General features: G+C 40.1%; 1 protein-coding gene across 4 annotated transcripts in view; it reads right to left on the bottom strand.

The window, feature by feature from the left end:
- Positions 1 to 23,829, bottom strand: part of wdr7 (WD repeat domain 7) — a 102,855-nt gene that overhangs the window by 34,139 nt on the left and 44,887 nt on the right. For all 4 annotated transcript variants that reach the window (XM_084934615.1, XM_084934612.1, XM_084934614.1 and 1 more), the window contains 2 exons: positions 23,512 to 23,635; positions 18,273 to 18,386 (listed from right to left, as the gene is read on the bottom strand). In XM_084934615.1, coding sequence (XP_084790741.1) covers positions 18,273 to 18,386; positions 23,512 to 23,635 — 238 coding nt within the window. The remainder of the gene's footprint in view (positions 1 to 18,272; positions 18,387 to 23,511; positions 23,636 to 23,829) is intronic.

Here is a 23,829-nt window from a genome sequence, read left to right as displayed (position 1 = left end):
TTATTATTATGAGTATTTTTTTTTTGTTTTTTACTTTTTAATTTCTGTCCTTCTTTTCACACTGAAGTGAAAAGTGGTTTGAAAAAAAAAAAAAAAAAAAAAAGGGGGGGGGGGGGTCTCCAGTGAGCTGATAACAACTGAACAGGCACACGTCTATTGTCCTGGTATTAATCATCACACACACACACTTCATTGTCACGCTGAAAGCCTTTAGTCACAGTGCAAACACATTTACACACAGACGGTCGTGTTCACAGACCTCTGGAAGGATTTTGGACATGTGCAACTGTAGGTGTGTGTGTGTGTGTGTGTGTGTGTGTGTGTGTGTGTGTGTGTGTGTGTGTGTGTGTGTGTGTGTGTGTGTGTGTGTGTGTGTGAGTGTGAGAGAGAGAGAGAGAGTTTGGGGGGGGGGGGGCGCGTCCTTTTATTGTGTCCATCAACACGACCCCAAAATAACCTCTTTTGTGAGCACGTGTGCGATGGGGTCTGCACAGTGGGGAAACTCAGAGAGTGAGTGTGTGTGTGTGTGTGTGTGTGTGTGTGTGTGTGTGTGTGTGTGTGTGTGTGTGTGTGTGTGTGTGTGTGTGTGTGTGAGAGATAAAAGTGTGTGTGTATATGTGTATATCACAGTAGGAGATGAGAGCTCCTTACACACTTTGGATCAAAGCCCCAATAAGGACTACATAAAAAGTGTGTTGAGCCACACACACACACACACCGCCTCCACCCTCTGATATCTAATTCTTATTTTTCTCTCTCTCTGGATGAGCAAGCACAGCATTGTTATGAATTTGTATTGCAGGGTGAACAAGCACTCACTCACAATGAACACACACACAGATACACACACCCACAAGAAGAGGCGGCGTGAGCGAGCACACTTGGTGTGTTGAATAGAAACCGAGTGAGAGGGCTAGCTACTGCTGGGTCTGCGTCCTGTCCATGTTCATGGCCCTTGCCATTACTACAAATGTCCCACAGGGATCTATACTTGGGCCTCTTAAAAAAATTAATTAATTTAAAAAAATTACCACCCACAACTAATATACGTACTTTTTTTGTTGTTTTAAACAGATGATTTTATATGCCACTGGCTATTTCTGAAAACACTAAAAAAAAAAAAAAAAAAAAAAGAAAAGAAAAAGAAGCTTGTTATAGACCAAACATGGAGAAAATCCAGCATTACGATTACATTACAGGTTCTGGTTGGAGCGATCCTTCCGCTTGCAGCAGATTTCCAGAACTGAACCAGGACTACCATCGCCTGCTGTAGTCCAAAATGGTAGAGCTGGAGTTGGTCTCAGGGAAAAGCCACAACAGCGACCTGATGGTTCTTATGGTTTCCTGCTAACTGCAGGAAACATGAGAAGGGAATGATCTGTGCCTTCCAGATATAAACCGCTAAGCTTCTAATTAAACAATTTTATTTTGGTCCTGAAATACTCAACATGTTTAATTTAAATAGACTGTAACACACATGTTATGAACGGGGATAGATTGATATGGCCTTTAGAGAGCCAATAATGATAATCGATATTACAGAAGACCGATAACCAATATCAGAAAAATAATACGACATTTGCTGTACAAGAAAACAAAAATAAAATTAAGAATAAAACATAATTTTTCTTCAATAATAAAAATGTATACATGAAAAAAAAAAAAAACATTGCTGGCAAGTAGTTATTTAACGCTCTGCTTCTTCATTCCCAATTACTTTTAATAATTCATTAGCAGTAATATATTGATTGTAATGACACAGATAATCAGACAGTATCATCAGTGGCTTTAGTGATCTGATAATGAAATCAAATCGGCCAGGTAAACCACAACCTTCAGAGATGTTATCTGGACATCAGAGTGTAGTTAGATCCACCTGGATTAAAAATGAATATAAGAGTCACCATTACTGTATTTTGGACTATGTAAAAATGTGGTTTTGTTTTATCCCCAGGGTGTTTCTTCTCTGTCCCTTGTTTTGAGCTCAGGACCCCCTTTCCCCCCTCCTGCCTCCAATATTTCCATACTATATCTTGATGCTCTTTATAATGAGATTGCTTTAGGCCAGCTGTCATTTGGAAGAAGGCCCAGCGGCCGCCTCTGATAAATGGATTACAGATGGCATCCATCCCTCGGGCCAGACTGGGCCAGTAGATAACAGAATTAGAGATAGACTCCCAACCAGAATCACTAAAAAGTTCAGGTTAACAGAGAGGAAAGTGAAAGTAAAGACAGAGAGACAGATGGGGGACGAAATAAAGGCATTTAAGTTTTTAGTAGACAAGGTTGGTCAGAACAACCAAGCACAAGTACATTCTTGGTAATTTCCTTTGTGTTCTTTTGAAATCTAACCAAAATACTCTTTGGAACTCCAAAGAAAGACTTTTTAGCTCTGCAATAACTTTGAGCTTTTCTCAGCTGCATTTTGCTGGCTATTACCAACTTTAAGTGCCGTAGAGTGCTCCTCATTTTTGAATCAGAGATGTATTTGATAACTACTCGTATACGACTCAAGCTTCAAAAATTCAGTCAATCCTCTTTCCAACAAGTTAAAACCTCTTCAACAAAAACAATCGGGTTAAACAAACAGCAAAAGGATAGAAGACTTTAAAGGGACCATCTATGAAGTTGGAAATACTACAACAATAGACAACAAGTTTGGATTCGGGAGACAGACACTATCTCTACTTTCAAGATTAGGCTTAAAACTTTCCTTTTTGCTAAAGCATATAGTTTGGGCTGGACCAGGTGACCCTGAATCCTCCCTTAGTTATGCTGCAATAGACGTAGGCTGCCAGGGATTCCCATGATGCATTGAGTTTTTCCTTTCCAGTCACCTTTCTCACTCACTATGTGTTAATAGACCTCTCTGCATTGAATCATATCTGTTATTAATCTCTGTCTCTCTTCCACAGCATGTCTTTTATCCTGTCTTCCTTCTCTCACCCCAACCGGTCGCAGCAGATGGCCGCCCCTCCCTGAGCCTGGTTCTGCCGGAGGTTTCTTCCTGTTAAAAGGGAGTTTTTCCTTCCCACTGTTGCCAAAGTGCTTGCTCATAGGGGGTCAAATGATTGTTGGGTTTTTCTCTGTATCTATGAAGCGCCTTGAGGCAACTTTTGTTGTGATTTGGCGCTATATAAATAAAATTGAATTGAAATTGAATTGAACATGCAGCAAGTTTCTAGCCACCAAAATCGTGCTTTCTAGTCAGACAGAGCAGACAAGAAATTATAAAGAACACACAACATGAATATCATCGTGTCTTCTGTAAAGTAAATACTATGAGTGACTGATGCGGCAAATCCACATTCATGTGTGTTAATAAACTTCAACTTCCTGGAAAATTTTTCTTCACTCTGCATCATGAAAACCCATCAGGTGGAACGCTTCTGAAGCCATCAACAATCAGAAATGGACGACAAGCTAACAGAGCAGTAGCTTCACCATTTTTGAGACAAATAAAGTTGCTCTTATCTCTTTTTTTTTTTTTTTTTTTTTTTTTTTTTTAAACAGCATTTATTTTATGTCACTTTTCGCACATTTTCACTCTGAAGAGCCACATGACTATATTATATATATAGTTTACCAGTCACATGTTAACTAGCGAAACTGACTCTTATATAGTCACTTTATTGTTATTTCCTCACATCTACCTGGACTCAAAAAAATATTATTAAACACGGTACTGTGGATGAGATCACAGAGGCCCAACAGGTTGAACTAACAGGTAAACAGGTTTTTGAACTAAACTAATTGTTTGTACAATCATGAAAGTGACGAGCCGATAATGACGAGCTTTGATTTGACATGTTAAAACCATTAAAACGACTTGCTGGCTGGTGAGATGTGAGGCAGTATCACTTCCTGTCCAGTGTGTACCTGCTGCCTCGGTTTCTGCCCGCGTGCACAGTGTGATTGATTTTTGAAGCCTATCGATCCGCTTCCTTTGCGACCAGCAGATCTATTATAATGACATTGTATCTAAATCCTATTTGTTGGGCAAGCTGCTCCCAAACATAACCCAATAAACTAAAGAGGGGGACGGACGAGCTCCCCTCCGTGCGCGCCTCCGCTTGGCTAAATCTTCATAAAAACCAGAAATGGATTGGGATAAAAAGGCTTTCTGGCTGAAATGACATTATCCATAAAGGAAGGAATCCATTAAAAAAGGGCAGGACGGTGTAATGCAACAACCTGTGGAGTCCATGCAGTTAAATTATGGACGTGTCATAAAAAGGAGAACAACTGAAATGTCACGGAGCATTAAAAAAGGCTGTAACCTTTAAGACGTAGCTTTATTTCAATGATAATAACAAGAAATATCACCAGAATGCCTTTGCTTTTAATTTTATTTAATTATATTTAAGTAATGTTACTGAATGTGCTGTGAGGACTGAGGTCTGCTGGCTTGTAATTTGACAGAACTGAAAGGGTTTGTTTTTTTTTTTTTATAATGATTAATGATGACTGATGATGGAACAGAGAAAAACCACAAAGCAGTGTCCACAGGAATAACGTCAGGACCTCATTTTAAATAAAATGTAAGAATAGTGCTTGAAAGGAAATTCACATCAGAAGAAAGAAACTGAAAAAGACTGGAAGGAAGGAAGGAGGCAAGACCTAAAAGAAGGAAAGATCCAAAGGAAGAAAGGAAACATTGAAAGACAGAAGGAATACTGTATGAAGAAAAGAACGATAGAAGGAAGAGAGAGAAAAAGAAAGCCTGAAAGAAAGAGGGTCAGATCAAAGGACACAAGGGAATAAAGAAGGACGGAATGAATGAATTCTGAGTGGAAGAAGGAAGGAAGGAAGGAAAGGAACACTAAAAGGAAGGACGATAGAAGGAAGGAAGAAAACTGAGAGAGAGAAGGAGAAATCAAAAGGAAGGAGGAGGAAATGAAGAAAAGAAAGGAAAAAAGAATGATGGAAGGACGGACGAAACCAATGCTGAAAGGAGGAGGGAAGACTGACAGAAATAAAGGGAAAGAAGGAAAGCTAAGTAAATAAAGGACCAAAAGGAAGGAAGAAGGACAGAGAAAAACCAAAAGAATGATGGAAGGAAGTAATATGGAAGACTGAAAGGAATAAGAAAAAAAGAAAGAAGAAAAGCCCAAAAGAAAAAGAACGAATGAAGGAAGGAAGGAAAGGAGAGGTGTTGTCTGATTGACATGAAGTTGTAAAGGGGCTGCTGACAGAAAATAAATGTTTTTGATTATCAGTGTTTCATTTAGAAATTTAAACAGATGAATTGATTGATCATATTTAATTCAAAAAAACAGCTTCACTGATCGTCCAGACAGACATCTGCTGTGGCGACTGTAAAATTAAACGCTGTCTAAATTTAATTTAACCTTAACACATTTACACCACTGAGTCAAACACTTTCATTCAGATAAGCAATAATTTAATAATAATAATAATAATAAGCAATAATCAATTACAAGTAACAGTTAGTATAATAGTCAAAAGAGCTTGCAAAGAAAAGCGTCTGGACTTCTTTAAGTTACTTGAAGACGTTTCACCTCTCATCCGAGAAGCTTCTTCAGTTCTAAGGTCAAATGGTGGAGAGTCCCAGATATAAACCTAGTGGGAGTATCCCCCCACAGAGGGACAAAAGGACCCCCTGATGATCCTCTAATCGCCTGAGCCAAGGTGTGAAACTGGGTGTGGGTCCCAATCAGCCAGGGTTTCGGGTGTGTTCATTGTGAAACCTGGCCCCACCTTATCATGCGAATTCCTGAGGTCAGATGGCCCAGGATGTGAGTGGGCGTTAAGGCGTCTGGGAAGGGATCTCAAAACTGGATTATAGATGGCAGAGAGTTGGTGTCGTAAACCCCCGCCTCTGTTCAAAGATGGTCGCTCACAGTGGACATAGATGGCTTCTTTCACTCCTCTTTCAAACCATCTGTCCTCTCTGTCCAAAATGTGAACATTGGCATCCTCGAAAGAGTGACCTTTATCCTTAAGATGCAGATGGACTGCTGAGTCTTGTCCTGTAGAGGTGGCTCTTCTGTGTTGTGCCATGCACTTGTGAAGTGGCTGTTTGGTCTCTCCAATGTAGAGGTCTGGGCATTCCTCGCTGCACTGTACAGCATACACCACATTGTTAAGTCTGTGTTTTGGCGTTTTGTCTTTCGGGTGAACCAGTTTTTGTCTGAGCGTGTTGCTGGGTCTGAAATGCACCGGGATGTCATGCTTGGAGAAAACTCTCCTAAGTTTTTCTGATACACCGGCTACATAGGGGATGACAATGTTGTTGCGTCTGTCCTTCTTATCCTCCCTCGCTGGTGTCTGGTCTTCTTTTCTGTGCCTCTTTGCTGACTTTAAGAACGCCCATTTAGGATAGCCGCACGTTTTGAGTGCTTCCAGTTAGTATAATACTGCACTATGTTTATTTGTGAGACACCCAGATCAATAATTAAGCTGTATTTTTTAAATATCTTATATTTTTGGTAATCAAAACTACAACCCTCCCATCCCTGCCTCCTACTGCTGCAGCTACAGCCCTGCAATCTTCCCATCATGCACCTCAGCTCTGCTTCCATTGGTAATCAATGGGAGACTGGTAAAACCTGATCACCAGGGACTGAGGGAGGGGATCAATACCAGCAGGAAACTGATGTGAGAATGAAGGAGAGGGAGGAGGTGGAAGAGAACGACAGACTGAAGGAAAAAGAAATGAAGAGCTCAAAACAAACTCCCGAGCACGGCCTCGAGGGTTACATTTCTGTCCGTTAAGGAAAAACTTCCATAAAACAAAGAAATCCCGGGCTCGTGGGGAGGAGGGAAAGGGGGAAACTGTCCTTACAGCAAATGTCAGGAGACAGAAAATCTGGGCGAAATAATTGAAAACACAATTAAGTTGATAGAGAAAAAAGATTTGAGTCCTGAAACGGTGGCTGCCCTTCCAACCGGCCCGAGTCCATCTGAAGGTTAAGTGTATTTTATTTGCCATCTTAGGACAGAGACAGGAGAGCTATCTGCACTCACCAGCTTCAATTAGACGAGGGTACGGAGGGAGGGTCAGCGGGGAGTCCACAAGACACACCACAAACAAACTGGATTCAGGTTCATAAGAGGAAGCAAGCAGCCCTGAACCAGACTGTGCTGATCATTCATCAGATTTTAGACTTATTTCCTAAATGGTTCAAATTCCTTCCAGAACAGACACGTGATCAAAGCAAAGCACTTCACAGTGTCACCACTCAAACATTAAAACCAGTATTTCCCCACATATAAATTTAACTGGGCACACTGGCCACATCTGTTGTTTTTTTGTTTTTAAACCCTTAACTTTAAATGGAGACAAGCCTTGCCGTTTTAGTTATTGTTCTCTCAAGTCTTGGCATTTAGAGGGAAAAATAATTATTTTAACTGACACGTATTAAAATTTGTAATTTTTTACCTCCAAACATCCCCTTTTTTTAAAAAAATATTCAAAACATAAGGTTAGAGCTGGAGTCATCACTAACGACAGCATGAGGTTTAAATTATCCTGGGTCTGCTCTGAGACGGAGGAGCACTCTAACCAGAACCCGCAGCAGGTCCAGAGCTGGTTCCTGTGTCGCTACACCGAGCAGAACATGGAGTAGAAGGTGCAGTCCAAGTCGGTGGAATTGGAGTTCGTCCACAGGATGAGAGACTTAGAGAGCGCTGGCTTCATTGCTTAGTTATACCTCACAAAGAACTTGGCAAAAATAAACAAAAAGTAATGATACTGGGAAATATTGTTCTAATTTTAACTAAGGATCTCAGTCTCTTTAATCAGTTCTTCAGGTTTCATTTCTTTTTGGTCTCTATGCTGGGTCGCTATCATCACATTGATCTGATGGCTAGGGCTGACCCAGGCGTGGCCTGTATAACTGTATTATTATTATCATTACTATTATTATTATTATTCCCAGCATTTCAGACACTCTACTGCTTTCTCAGCAGAAATAGATGCAGAGTAAACGCATGAAGGAGGAGTCTCCCGTTCCTCCTCCCAATCACATTAACTTCTCCGCACTTCATATTTCAGTCACACTGTATGAAAGTACAGTTTGGCAATATTGAGAGCCTGAGGTCTTATTTTTTAATCCTCCATTATCAGTTATGTGTTTGTTTTGCAGTTTAATTTCCCCTCCGACAGGTTTTTAATACAGCTAATACTTTCGGTCCTCTGCAGCTGTCACTTTCATGCTGTTAATGGAGCAGTCTGAAAAATGAGTCTGGATGTTAATTTCACTAATGCAGAGACAGTGGACAGCCTCCACTGCACAGCGTCTTCATAAAGGAGAAATTATTTTTTATTAAAGCCACCGCGCCTTGGTCACACTCTCCTCTCGATCACAGATGAATCAAAGCCATGTGACAGAATTAGATTTCAGCTCTGCCAAATGAAAAGCATCACAACTTGGAGAAGGTAGAGGAAAACGATTTTCTCCACAAATGGAGGATGGGGGGGTCCTTTTTTTTTTTTTTTTTTAAATGGAGGAAAAAAACTGACTTAATCCCCAGAGATTTGGAACATTTAAATCTTAAATTATTGATTGAAAAGAAAGCAATGGTCAAACTTTTAGGATGCAGGTGGGCTACATCTCAGGTCTGGGCTGACTTAAAGAAGGGCCACACAATAAACGCATAGACAAAAAAAACCCATAAAAAAAAAAAAATCAATTAATGTTGGGAGAATAACACCTTAGTTGGATTAGATTTTGAACAAACTTGGATACTGTTTCAAGAACCAAAATCTTCTATTAAAAAAACGTTGATTTGATGTACGATCCACCTGAACCTCAGTCACACGAAGGAAAACCGCGGCATGATCGCAGCACCACCAGAATAATTGCTGTTGTGTACAATGAACTTGTAATGCTGTTGCCTTTAAAGCTGTTTAAGACGACAACTTAAAATTGACTTTGACGTGTCAAGATGGTGATAAAACAGCAATAAGACAGAGTCAGTCTGCTACCAGTCTGCAACTGAATGGAGTGAAGTTGGCAGCTACATGCATAATAATGTGGTGATCAACTATGATAAATCCATGAAAATCACAAATCTGATGCCAATTTACATGAGCTAATGACTGCTCTCAGTGTCCAGCCAGAACCTCAGACTGGAAACTGAAATTAGTGATGTAGCTGCTGCAGGACTAACATTTCACTGCAAAACAAAAAACAAACAGGCACTCACCGCCCATCTGGTTATATACAGGAATATAACCAGAATGCAAAGTGTTGGCAGCCAGCTGAGTCAAGTCCCCTATTGCAAAGAGATCCTAGATCAATATTTCATTGATCATTTTGAGTGTTGACTAATTTGTATTGCATTTACAATACATGAGATTTATGTCTAGCATGGATACTTTTACTTGCTCCTTCTTGCACATGTTCTCATTTCTTAACGTCTAGTCACATTTCGTTTTACATATTTGAACTTGGACTGAGCAGAAAATCTACGTTTATTTAACGTGGAGCCACAAAATTTGAACATTTATGATGTCATATTTTATTTGATATTTTTCTAATTGCTCTATTTGTGTTTCTTATACCTATAAAGCTCTTTGCAGCAGACACCATCAGCCTGGCACAATTTTCATTTTCATGATGACGTTCTTGTTTTGATTCAGTAATTAAACGCAACGTTCATATTTCCATTATAATATAAAGGCTGTACTGTCACTGGCACTTTCACTAGTTTGCAGCCACAATCCAAGGCAAAGAGTCAAACATACTTTTGTGTTTAGAAAAATACCACAACATATAAACTGCTCAGTCACTTAAAGGTTAAATTAAATCAGTTTTGGTACTTCGGAGTTTGAGAATTGTTTAGTTTGTGACTCCTACTTTAATAATACATAAAAACAACAAAAACAAATCCCATCACTGGTTTGTTGTCATCAATCAAAGAGCTCGATGGCTGCTGAATTGCAGAGAAATGGAGCAGAAATAACAGAGGAGCTTGATGACAGATTTACAGTTTGTTGTGTCGAGTCTGAAGTGTCGGATCAATTCAAGACGTCTGACAGTTAATCCGACCTGATTACACACAACGAGCAGATGTGAGCAGCCAGGAGACGAATTATCTGGGAACATCTGAACACAACGTTTTCCTGAACTCAATCACTGCCAACGGTGGTGGAAGCAGGAAGATGAAGGTGGAGCGAGCGAATGGGAACAATATGGACAGAAATACAGACAAGGCCGTGAAGGGGAGACAAAAGCACTGATAGAAAAATTACTACCAGTTATGTAGCCTCAAATATTATGATTATATACACGTCTTTAAAATGGAGTTTCCATAGATTAGAAGAGTTTTTCTTCCAAGTAAAAGTGGAACAAATGGATTTAAATCCCTAGCTGTAAATGTTTATGCTTTCAAAACACTTTTTAATGAAAATATGATTTAGATATTATGATTTCATAAAGTAACCATTGACATGAGTACTGATTCAGCAGCAACAACAGGAACCGATTAGCATTAGCAGCTAACGTTACTTCTGTTTGCTTCCCACCTGCTCAATGTGCTCACATCAACTGTACTTAAATTCATTCAAAGTCACAGTAAAGTTGTTCTTATTTACATAATTTCTTGTTTGTACTAGCTGTATAGGCATGGGTAATGTAATGGCCTTTACTCTCAAGTCACTGAAGAAAAATCATCTGTTATGCTTCCTTGGCTGTATTCACGCGTTTAAAAAACAAAACAAAAAAAAAACACTTGTAGAAATTAAAAAAAAATAATAATAATACCTCAACATCTCAACGTACCTCTAGTTGGCTCTGGAAACGAGTATCCATAAATACTGATAGTTATTATTTTTACATCTTTCCCCAAAGCATTGTTTATTTAGTATGCAGTCTATGAGAAATGGTCATAATTAATATGGAAATTGATAGACTTTTATTGAGGATTTACATTTTAAAGTTGCCACTTTTCTGTAACATTTGCCTGATTTATGCATCCTTCATTCTTGTACCTTTTCTGCATGAGGGGGAAAAAACAGTCTTGTGAGACATACAGTATACTAGTTTTTTTTCTACTACTTCTCTAAATGGGCAGTCACTGCTCGACACAAGCAGCTGAAATCACTTTACAAAATGATACTTGTGAATATTGGCATGACATGCACTGTCAAAATCACTCATCCTCTCTTTCTCCATCCCTCCCTTTATCTACATATGGGGCCATTTCCATATAATCCGATTACACTTTTGTGTTGTGTATTTCTGTGATGAGTGTAAGACCTCATCCTCTGAGGTGAAGCTTTAAACTGATCAATCTGATCAGTAATACCATCTGAACCTGCCCACAGGGCTGAAAACACCACAAAGGCTCACTGTCTCTCCATCTATGTTTCTTTAGTCCTAGAAATTTCAATATTTTTAAGTTGCAGCAGATTTTTATCACTGATATTGTACATCTCACCCAGCTCAGCTCGTTTCAGGTCCATTACAAGATGTTCTTATTATATCAAGATCCGTCTCACCTCACTGGGTTCACAACTTTCTCTGGAGAATACCAGTCTGAGTGACCAAGAAACATGACCATGCCATATATCCATTCACAACACACACACACACACACACACACACAAAATCCACTATCTACTCATATGGCAGACTGTTGCAAACTTGCCAATAATCCTTAAAACCAATTTCAATATTTTATTTTATTTTATTTTATTTTTTTTTTTTAAATCACCAGATCCATCATCAGTTTTACAGAAAATATGAGAGTACATACCAAGCTCTCAAACAATCACCATTCAGCTTTCCCTTCCAAGTCGGGACCCAACTGCCATGTGCTGACAAAAGCAGACCATGTGAGCGACCCTAAGCTGACAAACATGACTCCAAGCAACTGTAAAGAGTTTTACCACATGAGGGGCACTTTATAGCACAACTGCTCATTTTATCCCAACTATGCCCATAATCTCACATAGTCCCATTCATCCTAAACACCAGGTGGAGAATAATACAAATGGAGAGCCCATATAAATACTGTTTCGTAAGATCACAGTGATCTTCAACCACCAAGTGAACGTTTGTGTGAAATTTAAAGAAACTTCCCAAAACCGTTACCAAGTTTTCAGGTTTAAGAAATTGGAACAAACTGACCTCACATCTGTGGTCAGACTGTGGGCTGACTGCTTGTCAAAAAGACACACACACACACACACACACACACACACACACACACACCCCAAGGCCAGCGCTTTATCTTTGTGACACATTCATAAACCATGACACACACACAGAGACAGTCACACACACTCGGCAGGGTGGGGTGTGTGAAGGTGGGAGAGGGTGTGTGTTTCACACTGTAACCAAACTTTTATGGTACCATACTGTACCATACTGTATAATATTACAGCTTTACTACTCTGAAATAAATCTGCTGTAACATTAAAAACAAGTGAATGAAGTATCCAATCCTCTCTGGTGATAACTTTTCACTGCTCGGCTTAAATAAATTTTAACAGCAGCCTTCAGATGCCAAGAGAGGCTGTGGTATTTGCACCACATCTTTCCTGCAGTACTGTTTCCACTCCACAGCCAGCAGAAATACATTCCTGTACATTATTAATATTTGGACTACCTGTAATACAATAATATCCTCATACACCAGCTGGGTCCCTCACTCTGTAACACAGTAGGGACACAACTGTCTGAGACAATCACCGTGTTCGGAGTGGCGGCTCGGAGCATTTATCTCCCCATAAGTTCAATCTGTTCTGAGGAGAAATGTGATCTGACCCAAACGACCTCCAGGCTCGGGTATTAGATTAGCCAGGGAGGCTGACGTTTCAGATAACCAAATCAAAACTGGGCTAATGATGCCGAGAGGTGAGGGTCAGCCTGACCTTTGACCTCTGACCTCGATCACCGCTGCTGAGGACCCCTCAAAATGGTAAGAGAGGACAGAAATCCCTTCATACTCTGTGTTGTCCTGACCTTCCCTCCTCATAAACAAACTCATAGAAATATTTTATGATAATAATGCAAGATCAGCTGCATGATGTATAAAACCACTTATTTAATTTTACTGAATGACTTTGACTGGGAGCAATCAGCAGGGCAAAACTGCCCAGCAGTGAAAGTGGTTCAGTGTGTGAGGAATGGAGGGTGTTGGGGCTGCGTCCACCAACAACCTTTGACCTCCCTGGGGTCATCCCCTTCATCAAAATCCATGGGTGCGCTTATTTCTCAGTTAGTAGAGGCAGACTTCCCTCTAGTGTAGAAACATGACTGTTCCAGGTTACCCACCACTGAACGACAGTGCAAAACCAAGAGAGACACCCACAGGATCTCAACACACTTAGCTGTTGATGTAAAACTATCAAATCCATGTTTTTATATAATTATAAAATGGTATTTCAGAATTAACCCAAGATTACTGCAGGTGGGGCATTCTATATTTGTGCTTCATGACAAACTAATTAGCTTACTATAATGACAGTATGTATCGAGGTTATAGTTAACTAAAACTAAAAACTAGATGTGAAAAAAAGCTTTACTTAACTAAAATAAAATTTAAAAAAAAATAGACTTGAAAAAATTAGAGCTGCAAAAAATAAAATAATAAAATAATAATAATGACAGCTTTCCTGACGAGGCACTAAAGTATGTGTTTTTTGAGACTACAAAACTTTGAGTCAGCTGCTTTTAGCAAGTTTTGTGGGGTTCTCTGTACTGATTTTCCTAAATCTTGCTTCAGGGTCTGGAAACTATCAAGCTAAACTAAATTCATAAGAAAAAGTCAAAAAGACAATTTTGAAGGACGACCTCTGCATCAAAGATTTGGCAGTGGGACTGAAGTTGTTTGTGAGTCTGTGAGACTAGACTGCAGTCATTCAGGAAATAGCCAGGGCCCATAGGGCTGCTTTACACAGCATAACACAGTGAAATGTAGGAATTCTTGTATTACAATAACAACAAATGACCTTACTCTAATTGTTTAGATTCTTGGGCATGTTTTCCCACCAAAATGCCATGCCATCAGAGATTTAATGAACTAAATTCAAGTGAGTGTGTGTGAGAGAGAGGGGAGGAAGAGGAGGCTGTGGATCCTAATGACATCCCCTGACACTGCAACGGACATAATTACAGGTTTGTTTGTGTTTGTGTGTGTGTGTGTGTGTGTGTGTGTGTGTGTGTGTGTGTGTGTGTGTGTGTGTGTGTGTGTGTGTGTGTGTGTGTACACACACACGTGCGGCTGTGGCACTGAGCAACAAATGTTCTCACCTGCACATCCTGGTGTGTGTACATGTTGGTGTTTGTGTGTGCAAGTGTGTGACAGCAGACTGATGTGATGAGTCTATCGCCGTGGAAACAGTCTGCAGCCAAGTGATTTTGCTGCTGTAGACATCTCTGTCTTCTCCCCTTTGTCTCGTCCACTTTCTCTTTTTTCCCCTTCACTTGTTTCATTTGCTTCACATTTTCGCAACTCACATTTTCTCCTAGCAAATCCAAAACATGACGAAAACCTCGAGTTCCCACAACCTCAAATGGCTATTTCTGTCTATACAAAACACAAAAACTCTATAATAAAACAATAAAACCCACAAAATCATCTTACTAAGTATCTGAAGTAAAATGTAATATTGCACATGGGCATGTGCAATATTACATTTTTTCCTGACATGAGCTAAACAATTACAGTACCACTGCTCACCATAAAGCTCCACGTAAAGCTGTAAGACTGAACATAAAAACACTGCACATCAAGACAGTATGTGTTAGTGTAAGTGTAGTCTGTATGTGCATGAACAGCTCTGATGCTTGATGGGATGAGCCTAAATTAATCCTAATTACATCTTCAGTCTGCCTTAAACCGTTTGTCCCCCTCTCTGGGCTCTGTATGATGTCACACAGAGCAGATATTCACTGAATGGTCACCTTGGGGACACAGCTCAATTGCAAATATGTAAAATATGCTGGAGCTAAAACCGATAACACAAACAGAAGATGATTTAAAGGGCTGCACTGAGTTCTACTATAAGATGGATAAAGGAATAATTCAAACTACTCTGATAGAGTCAAAGTATAAAAACATAGAGATGGAAATAAGCGTCAGAGTGAAATCAGCGGTGCAGCTCCATCGAGTTAGTGTCATGTTTTTTTTTTTTGTAAAAGTTTCATGAAGCTGCACAGAGCACACGAGGAAAACAGGAAGTCAGGAACAGAAATGACAGACCGCATGCAAACAAAATGTTCCACTCTGTGCAGACTCACAATTTGTGAATTCTTGAGGTAAAACCCGTTTGCCAACTTTTAACATGAAGCAACGGAAATCATACACACATGTAGGGCTGTTCGATATAACGATATATATCGGATGACGATATAAAAACATCTATCGTTTTGTTTTACGCTATCGTTTGTTTCGTGGTGTCGCAAAATAAACGTTTACGGCAATATTTTTTTCATCGTTTTGACGGTCACTGTAGTGGCTATATTAATTTCTCTTAAGTTCTCTCTTTCTCTTATATTTAATATGACCACACTACTGACAGACAAGCGCCTGTTTTTATGTGAAGTCTTTAGCAACAACGACAGTAAAACCATCGCGTGTCCGCTTGTTTATTTATAAACTGAATCACGTGAAAGAGTATGCAGAGTATTTACGAATGAGAAGCAAAAAAGAGCCGTCAGGTGCTAAAAAATAAACCTTAGACTCAAACGTTAGAACAGGCTTTTCCCCGCAGCACGCTGTGTAATAAATACTCAAAGAAAACTGCGGCCGTTACAACTTATGTCTAAAAATATTCAGTTTCATGCATCGGTTAAAACACTCAACTCCAGGTACACGACGCTCAGCTGGAAACACTTCACGCAAGTCGAGCTGCCCAAGATTCACAGAATTTACAGAAAATGTTACATTTTTGTGCTTTATATCGTTATCGGACGATGGATGTATATGATTATATCGGGATATGAGATTTTGGTCTCATCGCACAGCCCTACACACATCATTTTTCATATGAACCCATTCAAATTATAACTGCAATTTTGGTACATGGTAATGTTAAATACCATGTAGAAATCCAAGTAGTGAGTTTATATACACTGAAAATCTTTATATGAGAGGTTTCCAAATGGAGAGTGCTTTCATTCATAAAAATGTTAAAAAGTTCAATTATAAAAACCACAAAAGAAACAAAGACGCAAAAGTTCTTCCTCCACAGAAGAATAAGGTTCAGGTTGCTCTGTGTTTGAGGTTTCTGCTAACAGATTTAATCCTGCAGAGACCAAATGAAAAGAGAAAAAAAACCCACAGCTGTCAATAAGAGAAAAACGAGCTGAGAGAAATGATAAATTGTCAGACACATCTGTGATATTGACTGGTCTGAGAGAAGGATGGAGGATGGAGGGAAGAGGAAAAAAGGTGGTGCAGACAGTGAGACAGCGTTAGGCACTGTTTTTGTTTTTTTTCTTTATTACAGAAATGAATGTCTTTAAAATATTTAGACAAATGAGTCAATCCTGCTTTATTGTTCTGTGATTCTGGATGCAAAAACTGCTGATGTGTAGGAAGAAAAATAGAAATGCAGTGCTTAAATGTGTTTATCTTAGAGTGGAGAATCGTTCTATGTGTGTGTCTGTCACAGTTAAACATTCAGGAAAATGTGGCAAGGATAAATGGACTGGAAAGTGTGTGCATGTGTGTTTTTCTACCTGTACTGCAGGTGTGAGTCGTTTCTTGGGGAGAAGTGCTTCTCACCTTACTCTCTCTCTGTGTGTGTGTGTGTGTGTGTGTGTGTGTGTGTGTGTGTTACACTAAACTGCTTTTAACACCATGCAGGTCACAGTACACGGGTATTACACGCAGGCATTGATTAGGACATGCGTGCACACAAACACTAATGCTTATCCTCCACTCAGAGTCAGCAGAGCAAAACACCTGAATTCAGCTGGAGATAAATAATAAATGACTTCTTCATGTTTTTTTGGAATCAAACCAGATGAGACTTCTCAGGTCACGGAGGGGAAAAATGAGCCCTTAATTTTAATCCTCAAACACCGGAGAGGTTCACGAGGAACAGAAGAAAGTCTCAAGAGGTTAAAGCTACAGCATCGTATGAAATGGGTTTCAGCTTGTGATCATGGGACAAAGCAGGGATGCTTCAAGAGACTTGAATTTCCTTGTCAAATATTGTGTGGGTATTTGCTGAAATTTTAATCTGCACACACAAGATTCACATTAGATTGCAGAGTGTGGTCACTGTTCTTTCTTTCCTTGGAGGTCAGCATCCACACGGCAACTCGTTGGCTGATTATGGCTGACTTCACATCACAGAGAGATAGCTAGGCTGCTGTTTTTTTAGGACCGTTTTCAGAGTTTTGCTCACTGCCTTCTAAACTACGACTGCAGCAATATGCTAGTGACCAAAGCAATCAGCAACTTTTAACAACTGGAATAAACGGTAGATGCACTTGGTCTTATACAGTCCTGTTCTACTCTAATTGAGCACTCATGCCAATGAACGAATTGCAGAGCATAGTGGTGTTCAGTATCATGCCCAAGGATACTGTGCCATGCAGAGATTGAACCACCAACCTTCCAGTTAACTAGATGACCCTCCTCTTCCTTCCTGAGCCCAAAGCAGTCTCATGACCAGTGGTTGCCAGATGATTGCAGACCAGTCGTACCTGTGCAACTGGATCCTGATCCACTTTATCCAACATTGCCACTACACATGACTGCAAAACCTCAATAGGTAGCTCAGCAGTAGTAACTTTCCTTCTTTCTTTTTCTCTCATCTATATCATTTGGCTAAGAATTACACTTTGGATCTCTGCGTTTAAATAAATGAATGGCCTGGTCTTCACAATTCACAAAAAAACCCAACAAGCGAGGTCGCGAAAGGTGAACTGCGATATAGTGAGGGAACACTGTACCCTGTGTGTACCCACTTAAATAGACGCAGTAGGCTATTATTAAAATCATTAACTTCTACAGTTACAAAGCCCATCACATCAAAAATTGGAAACCTGGCCCACTCCCAGTATACCATAAGAAAAATGAGCTTTACCAACTAAAATTTCTGGTTCCAGCTAGCAGTGAAAGCATTCAAAGCATTTATTTTTAGATGTTTACAGTCAGTCTAAGGCAACTTGATGAGTGTGTGAACAACCAATTCAAACCACGACCAACCAAGTTGCAGCTCTACAGTTTCTATCATTTACTCCTGAGATGGGTAAAAAAAAACAAAAACAAAGAATACCAAAGAAGTGTGCGTACTTTAATCCTATTTTCCCTGCTTAGAAAGAAATTTGTGCTCTTACCTGCTGTGATGTCATCATCAGTGACATCCATTTCCTCCTCAGGAGCCTTGGTTTCTACTGGCTGAGCCTCTGGTGGCGGCAGGGCTGGAGGGGGAGTGTCGGTGGTTGTTCCAGCTGAGGAGAAAGAGACAAAACGGTTCAGTGCAGAGTCCGTCCAACGAGCACAACCCAGGTTACTATTATAGATATAATTTACACATCTCCCCTCAGTGCATCATAGCAATTATAAAGTTACTGATTCGAAAAGAGAGCCACTGTAAGAATGAACTCACTGAATCTGTGTGCATTATTATTTAGTAACTAAAAACAATTTAAGTGAGATTTAGCACGTTAAAACTACTGTGCCCCTACCCACTTCATTACAGCGAGGCATTAGAAACTATTCTGATAGATTTAGACAGCAATACTTAACTTGTGTTAGATTTAGGCACTAAAACGTATTCTATTTGATTTAAGCAATAAAGAGAACATAGATAGATTTACGCACTAAAAAATAAGCCATTCGATTTTTATGTTTATTTGTTTCAGGGACCAAAGTACATTAATCACATAAAAGGGAAACAATGCTAATTTAGCTATCAGCTAGCCTCTATCTGCAGTACCTGGGCAGGTAAAACAAACAAACAAACATGCAGTTCGTTAATTTAACCATTAAAAACTACCCCACTGGATTCAGAAAAAAAATGTTTCTATTAAATTTAGGCAGTATAAAGTACCCCAGTAGAATGTAGTTTACTGCTCAAATCTTTTAGATTAAGCCAATAAGATAAATTTGTCAATAAAATTTACTGTGATAGATTTAAGTAATAAAAACTACTCTGATAGATTTACACAGAAAAACTATGCAATTACTTTAACACAGTAAAAACTACGCCGATAGATTTAAGCAGTAAACCAAACCCTATTAGATGTAGTCAATAATAACTACACCACTAGATTTAATCAATAAAAACTACTTTGACAGAAACCAGTTGAATTAAGTTAGTTTCATGTCTGTGAACATGACCGAACAGGTTATTCGTGACCATTTCACATTGTGCCATGAGATCAGGCTCACTGATGTCACCGACCATCAGCGTAATGGTTTGAATGTCTGTATGTCAGGATGCTCTCCACTGCGAGTTTCTGTTCTGGTCCTCATTGTTGTTATGATCAGGTTAACTGCTCTGGTTAAGCAGCAAATAAAGGCTTATTGGACGTCCTCGTATAAGCAGAATGAATAGAAACACACGGCCACACACACGGACAGGGACACGCTTTTATTTAGTGTTTTCATTTAGCTCTTATCTCTCTGTTGGCAATTAAGAGTGGCTTTTCATTAGCGGCCGGCACTAATGAATGACACTGTGCTAATGAATGAAGCAGCTTAAGGTAACAGAGTCGGCACAGGGCTAATCTCTGGGAAAACAGCCTGCTTAATGAATTACAGAGACGCAACCACAAAACGCTTATCAAAAACGAAGAAAGCAAAAACAAAGAAATATATTCCTCTTCTTTTTTTTTTAAGAAAAAAAAATGTAATTAACAAAAAAAGAAAAAGTTAAATGGCACAGTTTCATAAGACTTCTTCAGTACACCAATAAAATTAACTTTAATTACACTGTGTGTAATTACATTGATTAATCCAGGTTAACATGTGCTTCATGTTCCAATTAACCTGCTCACACACACAGCTGACAGCTCGACATAATGACTTCGTATCACACACCCACACACACACACACGGTGACAGAAGGCCAATACACAGCCCGGCAGTTGATTACCTGTCTCTGACATTAAAGTGATAAAAACTTAATTGGATTTAATTAAAACATAACTGATGTTTTACTGTGAATGAACAAAAGGCCTGCGGAGAGCGAAAAAAACCAAAACAACCCTCGCTTCAGTTTCTATTTGCATGTTTCCCTCTCTGAGCAGGCGGTTTCACGCCACAGATAATGGTGGTTACATCCATCTTTTATATACAGTCTGTGACCCTCGAGGCTGCTGCTTGGCCTGAAGGTGGCCCAGTTCTCGTGTTCTGCATCTCCAGCACACACATCGTGCACACCAGCTGGGCTATAACCTCCAACTTAACTGTCCTGGTTGGAAGAATGACAATGAGAGATTCAAGAGCTGAGGGAGAAGAAGAAAGAGGAGGAGAGGGAAGTGGAGGAGGGGTGGCGAAGGAGGGGAGGAAAAGGAGGGGAGAAGAAGGAGGGGAGGAGAAGGAGGCGTTCTGCCCTGCTCCAAGGTCAAGCTTGTCATGTCAGCCATGACACATTGCTCCCAGCATGCCTTGTTAACCTCCAGGACCTCCTCCTCCTTGTCCTCCTTCTGTTCGTTTCTTCTGACTGTTGCTCCCTGTATTCGTGTTTGAGACCCACACTTCCTGTTCTTCTCCTGTTTCCCAACCTCTACTGCTCTTTCACTATAGTTTTAAATCATCAGGAGAGATTCATCTAAAGGAGGACTCACATAAGGATGACTGGAATATTTTTAGTTCAGATCTGTCTTATATAAGATGATGCAAGGGAGTTTCATCTTCAGCCTCTATTGTTGTACTGTAGTCCTGATATTTTAACTTTGCACTACAATGTTTCTGCTTGCTTGATTCTGTGTTTTAGACATAAGAAGAAAAGGAAGAGAGGAAAAAAGGTTTGAAGAGATGAGAGATGAAGAGAAATGGAATAGATGATTGAGGAACTAAAACCTACTCCAGTAAATTTAGGAACTACTATGTCAGATTTAGTCGATAAAGACTACTCCGTTAGATTAAGGGACTGAAAACTACTCTTAGATTTAGGAAGTAAAAACTACTCCGTTAGATTATGGGACTAAAAACCACTCACTACTCACTAAATCTAACCAAGCTGCTACTTGGTTAGATTTAGGCAATATTACTGACCATCTTTAGGGACTAAAAATTAGTGAATTACATGTAAGAAACGATCATGATTTTGGTTAAATTTTTAGACACTTTCATGCTCTTGAACATGAAGAAACGGGGTTTTCAGTGTGACTATTTACAGAAAAGCTGGGAAAAATGTGTAGGTAAGGATGAAGGGAAAAAGGGAAGACGCAAGAAAGAGGGGGGAGAAGGAGACTTTGAACAGCAGGTTGATTGGAGTTAAAAAAAAAAAAAAGTAACAATCTGGATGTTCGAGGTAGACTGAGAAGCAACAACGGAGAAGAGCAAGAGAGAAAAGGGGGAAACGGAGTGCTCTTCAGTGATCAAAGAAACAGCTGCTTCACATATCCACCATTTGACCCTGAAAACTGCATGTGATCATGCGACAAGGAACAAAGCTCAGGGACTTTGGTTAATGAAGTGTGTGTGAATATGAGAGCTAAGTGTGTGTGTGTGTGTGTGTGTGTGTGTGTGGTGGTCCCTCAGTACCCTGCCTCACAGCTCCTGTAGCTATGAAAGACCTGTTTTCAGTTTTTGTTTTGTTTGTTTGTTTTAATTGTTAACAGCAGCTTTGCCACTCATGGCTTTCCAGATATGACCAGACCTCCCGTCTGCAGGTAAACAGCTCCATGCAGCCACTTTCTGATGATAAAACTACTTTCCCAAAACAATGTGCGGCTCCACACCATCACAGCAGTGATGATGGAGACTCTGTGGACAGTTCATTTCTTCCTCTGAGTGGAGGTTAACAGCCCCTGTTTTCTCCGTGTTAAAGCCTTTTAAACACTTCCAGGAGAGCTGAAAGGTCAGGCACGGCTGCTGCTGTTTGTGTGTGTGTTGTCAAGTTGGCTCCCTGCTGCGACGGAGGGACTCGGCTCAGTGACATTTCCTCTGCACTTAAGCCTAACAGATAAATACAGGCGACTCTCTACCACACTGGTCAGATAGCACAGGTCTCACTAAAGGTCTCATCCCACCCTCGTGCACTCTGACAGTTTGGTCAGAAACATACACACGAGTAACCTACTGAGATAATTTTCATGGTAGGGGTGGTCATAGCCATCCAAATAGCAATAACATGGATAGTAGCTGATATTGTCAGCTACTATCGTGTCCTCTCGTTTCCAAAATAGTTAGATTTTTGTCTCTAGGACAAACGGTAAACGACTTATGGTAATTGATGAAAAACACTCAGACCCAAATTTCTGAGATGTGTTCTGCTGAAGGTGCTGGTCAGCATCTTTACATCTTTACTAACAGTAGAAAATCATTTAATCAGTTAATCAATGGGTTTTGTGCAGAGAAAAAAGTTTGGGTTTTAAGTTGCGGTAATTACTGTAAACCAAAGACTGATCCAAGAAGAGCCTCAGGGTTCAGAGGACGTCTCCAGAGGATTCAAACATCTCCGACTGTCCCCTGGAGATCCAGGATTTCCAGGACCAGCAGGAGTCATCTTTCTGCCTTTTCCAGTCCTGCTATGCAGCACACAGCTCAAATTCAATGACCCTTTAACCTCCTTTTCCACCCGCCTCCATTCTCCCTCATCCCTGGAGGTCACCAGTCCATCACTCCCCTCCACATAGGCACCACCCCTGCCTGCGGTACTGCTGTGGTAACACAACACTGACCGGTGCCCGTTTCCACGGCAACTGTTCCCCCGAGAAACCCTTAGCATCCTCAGCAACCACAGGGCGACTCCTGAACACACACACACAGCATTTTAGAGCGCCGTTTCTAGTAAAAGAAGGTAGAGATTCACCTTTCTTCCCATCAGCAGGTCTAACTATAGACAGAGAGGGAGACCAGGGAATAGACAGAGCCGGAGACAGAGTGGCAAAGCGAGAGAGACGGAGGTAAAGAGAGACGGCACTGACAGCTGCAGAAAGAAATCACCAATCAGAGTGGTTTGTGCGCAGCTATTGTGAGATATTCGTTAAAAATTTAGATGAGCTGGACAATGCTATACACGGCTTTAAAAGTCATCTTAACATATTAACAAGACTAAAAAAAAGAAAAAAGAAACTGAGGTTGGTCCTTGGTTCAGCCTCCAAGTTCATTTTGTCTGAAACAGGCTATTTTAGCTTCCTTATAGTTCTCTACGACATTACAGAGAGCCAAGAGTGAAGGAGACGGAATACCTTTATTTCCCTTTTTTGTTTTTAGAAATTCTGCTGTGGATATTTTTTTAGTAGTAGTTTAGTAGTAAAATTGGTAGTAGTACTAATTTTTTAGTAGTAGTAGTGGTAACCAATACTGATACAAATACCTTGAACTTATAAAGGCAGCTTATAAAAGGGACCGCATCATATCATGATTGATTTGATTAGCACACAAAGTTGTGATACTTACGGGAGCTGACTGTGTCGACATACTGGGGCAGGTATGGAGCCCACATGTCAATGGTTTCTTTGCGTCCTGACTGGCCGATCCTCCTCAGTTCAGCCAAGAGAAGAGCTTGGGCTGCTTCTCGTACCTGAAACCACAAACACACTAAATCACTGTGAATTAAAAACAATATCACATGTTATTATTTACCGTATTTTCCGCACTATAAGGCACACTTAAAATCCTTTAATTTTCTCAAAAATCGACAGTGCGCCTTATAATCCTGTGCGCCTTGTGTAGGAATTCTGGTTGACCTGACCTCGAACAGATTTTATGTAGCAC

This window comes from Perissodus microlepis, chromosome 7 (genome assembly GCF_051167445.1).
Source record: "Perissodus microlepis isolate ML-2025 ecotype Zambia chromosome 7, ASM5116744v1, whole genome shotgun sequence".
Lineage (NCBI taxonomy): Eukaryota > Metazoa > Chordata > Actinopteri > Cichliformes > Cichlidae > Perissodus > Perissodus microlepis.
Note: the sequence above shows the minus strand (reverse complement) of the source record. Positions and strands in the feature narration are given on the sequence as shown.